The 15,404-nt window shown below is 44.0% G+C and overlaps 1 protein-coding gene across 3 annotated transcripts in view; it reads left to right on the forward strand.

Moving 5' to 3' along the window:
* The window catches only part of OSBPL1A (oxysterol binding protein like 1A), a 237,663-nt gene that overhangs the window by 141,262 nt on the left and 80,997 nt on the right, over positions 1-15,404 (forward strand). For all 3 annotated transcript variants that reach the window (XM_069731208.1, XM_069731209.1, XM_069731210.1), the window contains one exon: positions 12,625-12,790. In XM_069731208.1, coding sequence (XP_069587309.1) covers positions 12,625-12,790 — 166 coding nt within the window. The remainder of the gene's footprint in view (positions 1-12,624; positions 12,791-15,404) is intronic.

Consider the following 15,404-nt stretch of genomic DNA (forward strand, 5'->3'; position numbering starts at 1 on the left):
GGTGCTGTGGGAGTTGGAAAGTAGATGTTTGGCTGCTGGTAATATCCTCCGACCTGTGGATTGTAGCTTGGGACTGCTGCTGCTGCAATGCGTGGCTGTAAGCAGCCTGGCAGGCCTGCATGACATTCATCTGGAGTTGAGGCGTAAGGTTTTCCGACAAATCCCGCTCTATTGCAGCAAAACAAATGTCGCGCGGTCTCAAGGTTGGCTTCCAGGGGGTCAAGGCGTTTGTTGACATCCTGTAGAAGTGTGTTCACCTGGTTGAACCCACTCTTCTGTCTGTCACCAAGCACCTTAATCTCATCCTGGAAGACCGAGCTTAAGTGCATAAACTCGGGCATGATTGGCCTCTCCTAGGCCCTCCGCTGCTGACGAGAAGACCCAACAAAAGCAGAGGGCTGGGAGAGGGGAAAACCAGATGGACCGGCTGCCTGTTCCCCAGCCTGTGAAGCCTGCCAGGCTGCTGCATCGCTGGTTTATGATTGAGACTGCTTCTGTTCGGTGGCTTGTTGATGAGGGGCCTCTTCAACAGAGGATGTTCCAGGTTGTGTTGTGCTGCACCAGGTTCTGTGTGGAAAACAAAATAAAACATTAGTTTAAAAAAAAAAAAGTTTAAATAGTAAGACAACACAAAAGATACTCAAGTTTGCTGAGCAAGCGCAGGCCTCAGAAAAGCAAGGTAACGCTGGTATTTGTATATCCTTAGCATTTCAGCAGCACCACTTTTAACCTAAATCTCCTCTCTCATGTCCTTGTTGAAGCGATCCTTCATCGAACGCCAACGGATTCTTATTCTCTTCACTGTGGAGGGGGAAAGAAAGAAAAAAATTAATTGTAAAACAATGCACCTACATTTAGAGGTTCACTGGCGCATCAGACCACTTACCAAAATCATTTCTGACATGTGGCGTGGCACCTTCCTAGTCATGCAACAGCGATTTGGCCCAGAGTCGTCGAATCACAACAATGTCGGAGTGCTGACGATCACTGGTGTCCCACGACAAATGCAGCTGCGGTGCCGATTAGGTGATCGGCCGGCGCGATTCAGGAAGCCGGGTTCCTTCTGCAGCTTAGGCTGCTTTCACACATCAGGTTTTTTCTTTCAGGCACAATCCGGCAGTTTCAGGCACAATCCGAATACGTTTTTTTCTTACGCCGGATCCAGTTTTTTTGGAATCACTGCAACGTTTTTTGTGTCCGGCGAAAAAGCCTGAAGGGACGTTTCTGGCAATAAACGCATGGAACCGATGTGTGAATGAACGTTTCTGGCTACCGAATCCGTTCTTACACATTGAGCATGCCCAGGAGCTTTGTTTTTGATTCTGGCATGGGAAAAAAAATCTTTCTCTCTTTCTCTCTCTTTCTCTCTCTCTTTCTCTCTCTTTCTCTCTCTTTCTCTCTCTCTCTTTCTTTCTCTTTCTCTCTTTCTCTCTTTCTCTCTCTTTCTCTCTCTCTTTCTTTCTCTTTCTCTCTTTCTCTCTTTCTCTCTCTTTCTCTCTCTCTCTCTTTCTCTCTTTCTCTCTCTTTCTCTTTCTCTCTTTCTTTCTCTTTCTCTCTTTCTCTCTTTCTCTCTTTCTCTCTTTCTCTCTTTCTCTCTCTCTTTCTCTTTCTTTCTCTCTCTCTCTCTTTCTCTCTTTCTCTCTTTCTCTCTTTTCTCTCTTTCTCTCTCTCTCTCTTTCTCTCTTTCTCTCTCTCTTTCTCTTTCTTTCTCTCTCTCTCTCTTTCTCTCTTTCTCTCTCTTTCTCTCTTTCTCTCTTTCTCTCTTTCTCTCTTTCTCTCTTTCTCTCTCTCTTTCTCTCTCTCTTTCTCTCTCTCTTTCTCTCTCTCTTTCTCTCTCTTTCTCTCTTTCTCTCTTTCTCTCTCTTTCTCTCTTTCTCTCTCTTTCTCTCTTTCTCTCTCTTTCTCTCTCTTTCTCTCTCTCTCTCTCTCTCTTTCTCTCTCTCTCTTTCTCTCGCTCTCTTTCTTACTTTCTTTTACGCCGGATCCGTTTTTTTAGCAAATTTCCCGGATTTAGCCTGAAACAAAAAAACTGATTTGTGAAAGCAGCCTTATTCAGCAAGAGCATTAGCTTGCCGAATAAGAGGTAACCCGAGCAAATTCGCTCATCTCTACTTTAGTATTGTTTAGGGGTGGCTGAATAATAGGTTTATTCAGAACTGCAAGCCTCTGGAGGATCCTACACCTTGAAATTGACAGGACTCCAGAGGCACGAGCAGCTTCAAATATCTGTTTGCTGCATTGTAATGGTATTTTAGCAGCTGCTCTCTTAATGCGATTAATTAGTCTCGCAGAAACATTCTTCATTATGCCTTTTATCTGCACTAAACCCATCTCTGCTCTATCAGCTGAAGCGTGATCATCGTATTGTGAAGAGATTTTAAGTTTTTGTGAAATATCTAATGTTTTCATACCTTGTCTAAGGTGTTGCACGATTTGATATATTTTGGCAGCAGATAGATCCTTTCTATCCTATTTTGTTTGAAACCTGTGGCCTGTTTAAGTAGTTTTCCTTTAATAGGGCTTAGGCTCCTTTCACACTAGCGTCCTGTGAAAACACAGCACAACGGGGGCAGCGGATGCATTATTACAACGCATCCGCTGCCCCATTGTGAGTTGCGGGGAGGAGGTATATACTATATACAGGAGGAGATGACACACTGGTATATACTAATATAAAGGGGAGATGACATACAGGTACATACTATATACAGAGGAGATGACACACAGGTATATACTATATACAGGGGAGATGACACACAGGTATATACTATATACAGGGGAGATGACACACAGGTATATACTATATACAGGGGAGATGACACACAGGTATATACTATATACAGGGGAGATGACACACACGTATATACTATATACAGGAGGAGATGACACACGTATATACTATATACAGGAGGAGATGACACACAGGTATATACTATATACAGGAGGAGATGACCTACATGTATATACTATATACAGGAGATGACACAAACACATATATACTACTAGATGGTGGCCCAATTCTAACGCATCGGATATTCTAGAATATGCATGTCCACGTAGTATATTGCCCAGCGACGTAGTATACTGCCCAGCCACGTAGTATACTGCCCAGCCACGTAGTATACTGCCCAGCCACGTAGTATACTGCCCAGTCACGCCGTATCTAACACAGCCCACGCAGTATTTAGCAGTGTGTGCACCATATCCCTGTTAAAAAAAAAAAAAAAAAAAAAATTAAAATAAAAAATAGTTATATACTCACCCCTGGGAACCAGCGAAGCTGTGCGATGCGGCCGCCATCTTCCGTTCCCAAGATGCATTGCAAAATTACCCAGATGACTTAGCGGTCTTGCGAGACCGGTAAGTCTTCTGGGTAAGTTCGCAATGCATCTCTGGGAACAGAAGATGGCGGCTGGCGCGAGCACATCTTCCGACGACGGAAGGTGAGAATTGCAGATTTTTTGTTTTTTTATTATTTTTAACATTACATCTTTTTACTATTGATGCTGCATAGGCAGCATCAATAGTAAAAGCTTGGTCACACAGGGTTAATAGCAGCGGTTACGGAGTGCGTTACCCGCGGCATATCGCGGTCCGTTACCGCTGGCATTAACCCTGTGTGAGCGGTGACCGGAGGGGAGTATGGAGCGGGCGCCGGGGACACTGACTGCGCCGCGGGGAGTATGGAGCAGGTGCCGGGCACACTGACTGCGGGGAGTATGGAGCGGGGAGTATGGAGCGGACACCGGGGACACTGACTGCGGTGCGGGGTGTATGGAGCAGGGAGTATGGAGCAGGCGCCGGGCACACTGACTGCGGGGAGTATGGAGCAGGCGCCGGGGACACTGACTGCGGGGAGTATGGAGCGGGGAGTATGGAGCAGGCGCCGGGCACACTGACTGCGGGGAGTATGGAGCGGGGAGTATGGAGCAGGCGTCGGGGACACTGACTGCGGGGAGTGTGGAGCGGGGAGTATGGAGCAGGCGCCGGGCACACTGACTGCGGGGAGTATGGAGCAGGCGCCGGGGACACTGACTGCGGGGAGTATGGAGCGGGGATTATGGAGCGGGCGCTGGGGACACTGAACTGCGCCGTGGGGAGTATGGAGCGGGTGCCGGGGACACTGACTGCGGGAGTATGGAGCGGCCATTTTCTTCCGGTCTGTGCCCGTCGCTGATTCATCGTGGCTGTTTTGCCGCGACCACTCAGGGACTTGGATTCCAGACAGAGGCTGCGACCAATGAATATCTGTGACAGAAAGACGGAAGTGACCCTTAGACAATTATATAGTAGATATCTGTGTGCCATCTCCCCTGTATACAGTATCTGTATGTCATCTCCTCCTGTATAAGACCTCGTTCACACGTTATTTGCTCAGTATTTTTACCTCCGTATTTGTAAGCTAAATTGGCAGCCTGGTAAATCCCCAGCCAACAGGAAGCTTTCCCCCCCTGGCAGTATATATTAGCTCACACATAATAGACAGGTCATGTGACTGACAGCTGCCGGATTTCCTATATGGTACATTTGTTGCTTTTGTAGTCTGTCTGCTTATTAATCAGATTTTTATTTTTGAAGGATAATACCAGACTTGTGTGTGTGTGTGTGTGTGTGTGTGTTTTAGGGCGAGTTTCATGTGTCAAGTTGTGTGTGTTGAGTTGCATGTGGCGACATGCATGTAGCGACTTTTGTGAGATGAGTTTTGTGTGGCGACATGCGTGTAGCAACTTTTTGTGTCGAGTTGCATGTGACAGGTTAGTGTAGCCAGTTTTGCGCATAGCGAGTTTTGCGCTTGGCGAGTTTTATGTGTGGTGCGTTTTGAGTATGTGCAAGTTTTGGGAGGCAACTTTTGCATGTGTTGCAACTTTTGTGCATGTGTCAATTTTTCCTCGTGTGCAAGTTTTGCGTGTGGCGAGTTTTCCGTGAGGTGAGTTTTGCACGTGTAGCGAGTTTTGCGTGAGCCTAGTTTTGCATGTGGCGAGTTTTGCGCGGCAACTTTTGTGTTTTGACTTTTATGTGGCGAGGTTGGTGTATGTTTGGTAAAATGTGTGCTGAGGGTGATAGGTGTTCAAGCACGTGGTAGTGTGTGGCGCATTTTGTGTGTGTTCATATCCCCGTGCGTGGTGAGTATCCCATGTCGGGGCCCCACCTTAGCAACTGTACGGTATATACCAGGGGTGTCAAACTGCATTTCTCGAGGGCCGCAAACCATGCGTGTTTTCAAGATTTCCTTAGCTTTGCACAAGGTGCTGTTATCATTGTGTGTAAGTGAATAAATTATCACCTGTGCAGTACAAGGAAATCCTGAAAACATGACCTGTTTGCAGCCCTTGAGGAATGCAGTTTGACACCCCTGGTATATACTCTTTGGCGCCATCGCTCTCACTCTTTAAGTCCCCCTTGTTCACATCTGGTAGCTGTCAATTTGCCTCCAACACTTTTCCTTTCACTTTTTCCCCATTATGTAGATAGGGGAAAAATTGTTTGGTTAATTGAAACGCGCGGGGTCAAAATTTCGCCTCACAACATAGCCTATGACGCTCTCAGGGTCCAGACGTGTGACTGTGCAAAATTTTGTGGCTGTAGCTGCGACGGTGCAGATGCCAATCCCGGACATACATACACACATATATACACACACATTCAGCTTTATATATTAGATAGAGGTGGGTATATAATTTCTAAAATATATGTTGCATGTTTTTTTGGGTACATAATATTAATCAGGATCTTCAAGTGATTAAAGAGCTGTTGACTTATTTCTACCAGGAACTATTCACTGCGACAAAGATGGTAGAAAAGTGGTCAAATGGAGATGGATACATATTTTTCTAACACTGATAGCAGAGATTTTAGACTCTTATTCCATTGTATCTACACTTCTCAACATTTAAATTGCAACACAAAGTAGAAAAAAAATTATGGAATTATGAAACTCACAGCATCTATAGACATGTTAATGATTTGCAAATGATTGCACAATAGAAAGATTTTTAAAACTCCATACTGAATAAACCGATTTGAGTGCCACATGCGGAAATACACCCACTTACACACATTTCCTTCTTGGTGTTGCAGTTTACAGTAAAACCTGCTCTCTTGGCAATAAGAAACGGTTTTGCTTAGTTTTTGTTGCTTTTTTTTGTTGTTTTTGACATGGCACATGTGTTCTAGTGCATGCTGATAACATTTAGTGCAAAAAAATGAATCTGATTCTTCATCAAGTTTTGGCACGCAAAATTCCACAAAAACTGATACCTGCGGTTTTTCATCGTTTTTCCAGCATTTTTTCTACCACCCATTGCTTTCAATAGTTAAATAATGCTGAAAGTGACATGCTGAATTCTGCAAAAACCAAGGTTTTTCTCAAAATACCAAGGACAAAAAAAGCTGTGTGCATGAGATTGCTGAAGTCTCACATACTTTACTGGTACTGTAAAATGCAGGTGAAAATTTGCATTAAAAAGGTGAAAAATGCAACGTGTGAACATAGCCATGGTAAGACTCATGTACACAACAGCATTTATTTGTACTGAAGTGCAGAGAGGCGTATGGTGCCTTCAAATCTTTAAGGTGTATTGAAATATTCTCCCATAGTAGCAATGCATAGAGTCATGGCCAAAAGTATTGATACCCCTGCAATTCTGTCAGATAATACCAAAGAATTTGTGATTGCAATCATTTTCAGGAAAAAAATGAGTATCATCTTCATTTAATTTGTCTTAAATGAAAAAACACAAAAGAGAATGAAGCAAAAAGCAAAACATTGATCATTTCACACAAAACTCCAAAAAAGGGCCAGACAAAAGTATTACTTGGTTGTACAACCTGTAGCCAAAATAACTGCGACCAACCGCTTCCGATAACCATCAATGAGTTTCTTACAATGCTCTGCTGGAATTTTAGACCATTCTTCTTTGGCAAACTGCTCCAGGTCCCTGATATTTGAAGGGTGCCTTCTCCAAACTGCCATTTTTAGACCTCTCCACAGGTGTTCTACTGGATTCAGGTCTGGACTCATTGCTGGCCACCTTAGAAGTCTCCAGTGCTTTCTCTCAAACCATTTTCTAGTGCTTTTTGAAGTGTTTTGGGTCATTGCCCTGCTGGAAGACCCATGACCTCTGAGGGAGACCCAGCTTTCTCACACTGGGCCCTACATTATGCTGCAAAATTTGTTGGTAGTCTTCGGACTTCATAATGCCATGCACACTGTCAAGCAGTCCAGTGCCAGAGGCAGCAGAGCAACCCCAAAACATCAGGGAACCTCCGCCATGCTTGACTGTAGGGACCGTGTTCTTTTCTTTGAATGCCTCTTTTTTTTTCTTCTGTAAACTCTGTTGATGCCTTTGCCCAAGCTCTACTTTTGTCTCATCTGACCAGAGAACATTCTTCCAAAACGTTTTAGGCTTTTTCAGGTAAGTTTTGGCAAACTCCAGCCTGGTTTTTTTATGTCTCGGGGTAAGAAATGGGGTCTTCCGGGGTCTCCTACCATACATTCCCTTTTCATTCAGACGCCGACGGATAGTACGGGTTGACACTGTTGTACCCTCGGACTGCAGGGCAGCTTGAACTTGTTTGGATGTTAGTCGAGGTTCTTTATCCAACATCCACACAATCTTGCGTTGAAATCTCTTGTCAATTTTTCTTTTCCGTCCACATCTAGGGAGGTTAGCCACAGTGCCATGGGGTTTAAACTTCTTGATGACACTGCGCACGGTAGACACAGGAACATTCAGGTCTTTGGAGATGGACTTGTAGCCTTGAGATTGTTCATGCTTTCTCACAATTTGGTTTCTCAAGTCTTCAGACAGTTCTTTGGTCTTCTTTCTTTTCTCCATGCTCAAAGTGGTACACACAAGGAGACAGGACAGAGGTTGAGTCAACTTTAATCCATGTCAACTGGCTGCAAGTGTGATTTAGTTATTGCTAACACCTGTTAGGTGCCACAGGTAAGTTACAGGTGCTGTTAATTACACTAATTAGAGAAGCATCACATGATTTTTCGAACAGTGCCAATACTTTTGTTCACCCCCTTTTTTATGTTTGGTGTGGAATTATATCCAATTTGGCTTTAGGACAATTCTTTTTGTGTTTTTTCATTTAAGAAAAATTAAATGAAGATAGTAATACCAAATAATTTGTGTTTGCAATAATTTTCAGGAAGAAAATGAGTATTATCTGACAGAATTGCAGGGGCGTCAATACTTTTGGCCATGACTGTATATACCGAGTCCAAGAGAGCATGATATCGCTTCTCTTTTTGTCAAACTTATTTTATATCCGTGGTTCAGTGGTTAGCACAGGTGCTCTGCAGCGCTGAAGTCCTGGGTCCAAATCCCATCAAGGATAACATCTGCAAGAAGTTTGTATGTTCTACCAGTGTTTGTGGTGCTTAGGCTTCTTTCCCACACTGCAAAGGCATACTGGTTTTGAGTTTAGATTGTGAGCCCCAATGGGGACAGCGATGACAATATCTGTAAAGTGCTGCGGAATGTAATGCGCTAAATAAAATGGATTTAAACAAATATACGAACATATGGTACAGGACTTATCCTCTATCAGAACTTGCCATATGGCAAAAAAATATTGTCTCTAAATGCCAATGCTATCGCTAAGTGCAGCTTTATATTTCACTTTTCTAATAACATTTCATTATAATCAGCAATGATCCAATATATACAAATGATTTTTTGATTATTTATTTTCATGTACCTCTGACTTTTTCTAAATGTGTGTGTATATATACATGTATAACACTAATTATAATACAGCCATGGGCATGAGCCATAAAGAAAATTTCCTAATAATAAACTTCAACTAAGGTAAATGTAGCGTGCGTAGTGTTTAATATATACAGCATTTATAGTTTTATATGAGCCAATCTAAAGCCACATTCACCACTTCTCCATTTTTCACTCACCCCTGGTTTTGGCTTATAAATACTGATGTAAAATACTGAATGTGTAAATGTAGCCTTAAACTAGTCTCAGTGCTGTGGAGGAAATACTGTATTTTTTGGACTATAAAATGCACCGGACCATAAGACGCACCCCAAATGTCCAGGAGGAAAATAGTGGGAAAAAGAATGTCAAATGGGGGTCCATTTCACAGTCCGAATTCAGCTTACCGGGGGGTGGCGGTGGTTTTGGGGGGGTGGGGGGGTCAGATCGGTTGCGCTGGTGGAGCGTGGTCACAGGGAGTGTTCTAGCAGTGATATGACTCCCATCGTACACTGGTGCGACAGGTTCGGTGGTGCGGGGGCTCCGCCGACATTTTCTTTAAGCCCGGATCCTCCTCACATCCATTGCTGTGATGCGGTAGCCTCCGATGTAACAGGCCAGAATATAAACTATCCCAGACTATACCCAGAGTTAAAGTGGCCTAGGCCAGAATATACCACGGGGTATATTCTGGCCTAGGCCACATTATACCCCTTCAGGCCAGAATATACCCCCCGAGGCGTAAAAAAAAGCCTGGGCCAGACTATGCCTGGGTTAAAGGGAACCTGTCAACCCCAAAATGGAAGATGAGCGAAGCCCACCGGCATCAGTCGTTTATCTACAGCATTCTGGAATGCTGTATCCTGAAAGATGAGAAAGAGGTTAGATTACACTCACCCAGGGGCGTTCCCTGCTGCAGTCCGGTCCGATGGGCGTCGCGGTCTGGTCCGGGGCCTCCCTTCTTCATAGGATGACGTCCTCTTCTTGTCTTCACACCACAGCTCCGGCGCAGGCGTACTTTGTCTGTCCTGTTGAGGGCAGAACAAAGTACTGCAGTGTGCAGGTGCCGGGCCTCTCTGACCTTTCCCTGGCGCCTATGCACTGCAGTACTTTGCACTGCCCTCAACAGGACAGAGAAAGTACGCCGGAGCCGCAGCGTGAAGACAAGAAGAGGACATCATCGTAAGAAGATGGGAGGCCCCGGACCGGACCGCAACGCCCATCGGATCGGACTGCCGCCCAGGTGAGTATAATCTAACCTCTTTTTCTCATCTTTCAGGTTACATCGGGGGCTCATCTACAGCATTCCAGAATTCTGTAGATAAGCCCATGATGCCAGTGGGCTTAGCTCACCTTCCGTTTTGGGGGTGACGGGTTCCCTTTAACGTGGCCTAGCCCAGAGGATACCCCGGGTATATTCTAGCCTAGGCTAAACTATACCCCTCAATTCCCAAATATTGGTGTGTCTTTCCTGCCGTAGTGCCAATCTGTTGAACTGTGACGTTGTCATCCACACAAGTCGTTGACTCTATGGATTGTTTGACCTATCCTGCAAGCTTCAATCTGCAGTCAACAACAGAACATGCACTTTATCTTGAAAGGAGGCATGATCATTTTAATGTTAATGTTATCAGTGTTTGCCTTTACCCCTTGCCTTAGACTAGCAAGTCCTTGCTACATTATAAACGTTTAAAGTCACATGCAACAATCGCTTACAAAGTTGCCGTGTGTCCCTGTCCTAAAGGTCCCAATACACGGGACAACTATTATGTGATTTGGGTGGGTGAGCAGGAAAACCACACCAATATTCGGGCTTGGAGGGATATATTTTAGCCTAGGCCAGAATATGCCCAGGGTATACTCTGACCTAGGCCACTTTAACCCCGGAAAAATAGCTACCAAAGGGAGCAATGATGTACAAATCCAATGTATAATAATTGGTATAATAATATACTTTATTATATGAAAAAATGTAAAATTGACACCATAAACCATGGAAACAGGAAATGATACTACATTTACACCACAATTATACAAATATGCCGTTAACAGAAAAGGCACACGCACCCCCACAAACAACCACCCAGAGCAATGAGAGCAATTGCACAGAATGATAAACCTATGTATCACTTCATAATAAATCACATATTGTGGTCTGCACAACAAGTATAACACTACTCCGTTTTGGCCCCATATGGTAAGTATTAGGCTATGTGCACATGTTCAGGATTTTTCACATTTTTTTTGCGGTTTTTCGCTATAAAACCTCGAAAAAAAGCTTACATTAAGTATCCTATTGTTAGAATGCAATCTGCAATTTTTGTGCACATGTTGTGTTTTTTTCCACGGCGGAATTGCATTCCGGAAACAAATGCAGCATGTTTATTCTTTTTATGGAATCGCGGGGATTCCGCACACATAGGAATGCATTGATCCGCTTGCATTCTGCATGTGACTATGCCCACCATGCGGGAAGTAAGCGGATCATGTGCGGTTGGTACTCAGAGTGGAGGAGAGGAGACTCTCCTCCAGACCCTGGGAACCATATCCCTGTAAAAAAAAGAAAAACATTTTTGAAATAAAAAATCATGATATTCTCACATTCCGGCGGCCCCGGCAGCCTTCCCACTCCTCGCGATGCTTCCGTTCCCAGGGATGCTTTGCGGCAATGACCTGTCATCTGGGGAAAGCTGCTGGGAGCATCGCGAGGAGCAGGAAGGCTGCAGGGGACGTCGGAAGGTGAGAATATCACGATTTTTAAATTTCTTTTAACATTCTATCTTTTTACTATTGATGCTTTACCTTTTCTGTCAATCAGTTTTCCAAGCGATGCTACAGATCGCTTGGAAAAACGCTAGCATTCTGCAAGCTAATTACGCTTGTAAAGCGCTAGTGTTTAGAGGGAAACGCATCCCAATTCCGCATGCGTTTTACAGTTGCGGAATTGCCGTGGAAATTTCCACGGCAATTCTGGACTTGTGCACATAGCCTAAAGCTTATATTGAATCACATAATGCTGCCCCAGCAAAAAACAATGGTGGGCAGTGGAAAATTACCTCTAATGAAGGCAGTACTGAAACGTATGATGGGCCGGGCACACCCCCCTTCCCTGCAGCCCTTCCAGGAGCTGCGCACTCTGCACTTTATTTAGAGGTAATTTTCCACTGGCCACCATTGGTTTTTGCAATCGCCACAGGGGGCGGTGCATGCGCAGGTTGAGATTTTGGCACCAAGATCTCATCTCCAGAGATCTCAGGACGAGATCTCGTTGCCGAGACATGTGCTGCTTCCAGCAATGGAAGTGCGGGGTCTCCGGGCTTTCACAAAATGTCGGCAGAGACCCCGTATCGCCGAATACTGCTGCACCAACTTGTGAAGGGAGTGGTGTGATAATTGCCCTGCACCGTTGGACCGCCGCAGAATCGCGCAACTCCTGCTGCTACCACACTACTTGTAAGTATATTCCCACTATCAGATACACCCCCATTTTCATTCAAAAATTTTTGGGGAAAAACTGTGTCTTATAGTCCGAAAAAATAAACTTCTGCACATGCCCATTGTGATTATGATACGCCTACATTTTTTTTTAAGCTTTGATATTGTTACTTGTTCTTCTGAAATTGATGGAAACCTATAAGCACGGCAGAACATAAAATGTTTTGTCCATTTACGGTAATTTTATATTTAATTTATTTTCCGAAGAAGTTTATTTTTACAGTAACACAGAACAATTGCACCACTTAAAATCGGAAGGGTGCACTGGGTAAAGTGGAGCAATGCTGGACGGCAGAATAGTGCTCTTCGCTCTGCATTTAGGATGGATCCTTTTGCTTTACTTCATCTGTCGCCTTCATTTACCTTACAGGTAATGAACTAACATAGGAATGTTCTTACTCCAATATAGGCGAGAAATCTGAAACTAGAACACGAGCAAGAAAGAAGTAAGATCTTATCAGAGGCGTTACAGACTTTGGCTACTGAACACCACGAATTAGAGCAGTCACTGGTTAAAGGAAGCCCTCCACACCACAGTATTCTCAGCGAGGATGAATTCTACGATGCCATCTCGGGTAACATTATTCATCTGCCTTACTAGGTCTTATCTTCTCTCTACTAGGTCGTCTTTGTTTGTTTTTGAAATCAGCTTTGTGCAGTTTGGTTCCATTTTCACATGAGGATGTAGAGATACAAGGAAAGGAATGCCAGTAACTTTACTGGTAACCTTTTATATAATGATTATGAAGGCTTAATGTTTCCCATTATGGAAATTACTCTTACAAATGGTGATTTCAGTGGAATTATGGAAAATGATAGTATTTTGTCATGAATTTTAACATTTTTAATTTAGTTTTCTATTCCCCTTTTATTTTCTTTGTCCTTAGAATTGTATTTAGATACCAGCCAGGGAAAAGGAGACAGGGCTGACCAGTTCGAGGGGCTGGTCACCCACAGCTTCTCACTGCTTCTCCAAAGTGACTCTGTATTTGTATGTATAGGAAGAGAGCTGTCAGTCTCCTGGAGCTGGGCAGAAAGAAGCTGCTGAGTACCACTGATCCTTTCTAGTCGGTGGCCGTTATGCGGTTTGGGTTTCTTTGAAATGTATGTTTTCTCCGAAAAGCTGCAATGTTTCAGCATTTAACACATACCTGGCTAAAATAACAGAGATGGACTTTTATTCATGAAGCCTGTGGTTTTGGCTACATGAATATATCATGTTCTCTTAATTCTGTAGGAGGAGATAAGTTGTGTATTTGACGTAGCCGCCATTTGTGTATAAAAATGGTGTATTAATTCAAATTGTATTTAGAGACTCAGAAATGTGCCGTCCATGTGTATTAACGTAAATGTAGCATGCACATATATTTTGGTCTATTGGAGAATTTGTATTTGGATAGTATTATGAGAACCGACTAGAATAATAAGTCGCTAATTGTAAGCAGAGATATTAGAGACCCTTGCAGCAGATACATGCTGCCATGAATTGTGCAGCATGTATCGGGAATGGGTTGTATGATCCCAGCCAGGGTGTGTCGGAGAAAAACGCACTTTAATAGCCTCCAGGGCCCAAGCGGCTTCTCCCCCCTTCTGTCCTGCACATAGGCAGAGACCTGTCAATTCAAGGCAGCGGGTGGGGAGAAGCTGCTGGGGACCCACCTGTGTGGATTAAAGCTTCTGGCAAAGTTTTTAATTTGGTGCTTTTTTAAGAAAAGGTGAAAAAAGTTTTTCAACATTGTTTGCTCTTAAAAAAAAAAAGAAAAAAAAAAAAAAAGCTGTTAGACAAAAAACATTTTTGCAAACAAAAAAATCTCAAGTGAAAAAAAAAACTGACTTCAGTAAATTGCAAATAATGAGTCTGGTAAATAGTTTGTGCTAAAAGTCCTCTACGAGTTATTAGAAGAGGACCTGAGAACGATTTTGAGAGGTCAAGAGTCTTATACAAAAAGCAGCATTTCTAATAGACCTCAACAATGGCCAGTAGTCCATCTTCAATTGTGCATGCTTAAGAAAATAGGGAAAATTGGTCTCTTACTTGCCTAAATATGTTCATTGTGTAAGTCAAGCAACTGGCCCAGCATACATGAAGATATAATATATATATGTATGTATATATGTGTATGTGTGTATAATATCTATCTATCTATAATATAACGCTGGGAGCGTCACTCTGTCCGAAGCCTTTATAGACTGCGCAGGCGCAAGTCTGGCCCCCACAGAGTGACGCTCCCAGGAGATCGCGGTATGCGTAAGCACTGAACGCATACCGGAGAGTCCGGGACCGTGGATGCGCCAGGAGGGAGGGTAAGTATATTCACCTGTCCTCCGTTCCAGCGCTGCGTGTGGCTCCATCTCCCGGCTCCTCTGCTGTGACAGAGTCCAGTCACAGGCAGAGGAGCCGGAGTGTGTCTTCAAGAAAATGGCGCCGGAAAGCGCGGAATCGCCTTGAAGACACACCTGCAGTGGAGTCGGACGATAGGTGAGTATGGTATTTTTTTTTTTTTTTTTTATATGGCAGCAGCATACGGGGGCATACACACTGGAGCGTCTTATGGGGGGCATATAATACAATAGTGGCGCAGGATGGGAACAGCACATGACAGAACGGGCGCAGGATGGCAGCAGCGCATGACAGAACGGGCGCAGGATGGCAGCAGCACATGACAGAACGGGCGCAGGTTGGCAGCAGCACATGACAGAACGGGCGCAGGATGGCAGCAGCACATGACAGAACGGGCGCAGGATGGCAGCAGCACATGACAGAACGGGCGCAGGATGGCAGCAGCGCATGACAGAACGGGCGCAGGATGGCAGCAGCGCATGACAGAACGGGCGCAGGATGGCAGCAGCGCATGACAGAACGGGCGCAGGATGGCAGCAGCGCATGACAGAACGGGCGCAGGATGGCAGCAGCACATGATGGAGACCATATACCAATATAAATGCTCGCCACCCGGGCGTAGAACGGGTTCAATAGCTAATATATATATGTATAAATATATTTGTGTGTGTATATATGTATATATGTATGTATGTATGTATATATGTGTATATATATATATATATATATATATATATATATATATATATATATATATATATGTGTGTGTGTATATATATGTGTGTATACACACACACACACACACACACACACACACACACACACACACACACGTACGTGTGTGTGTG

The sequence above is a fragment of the Ranitomeya imitator genome, chromosome 6 (genome assembly GCF_032444005.1).
Source record: "Ranitomeya imitator isolate aRanImi1 chromosome 6, aRanImi1.pri, whole genome shotgun sequence".
Lineage (NCBI taxonomy): Eukaryota > Metazoa > Chordata > Amphibia > Anura > Dendrobatidae > Ranitomeya > Ranitomeya imitator.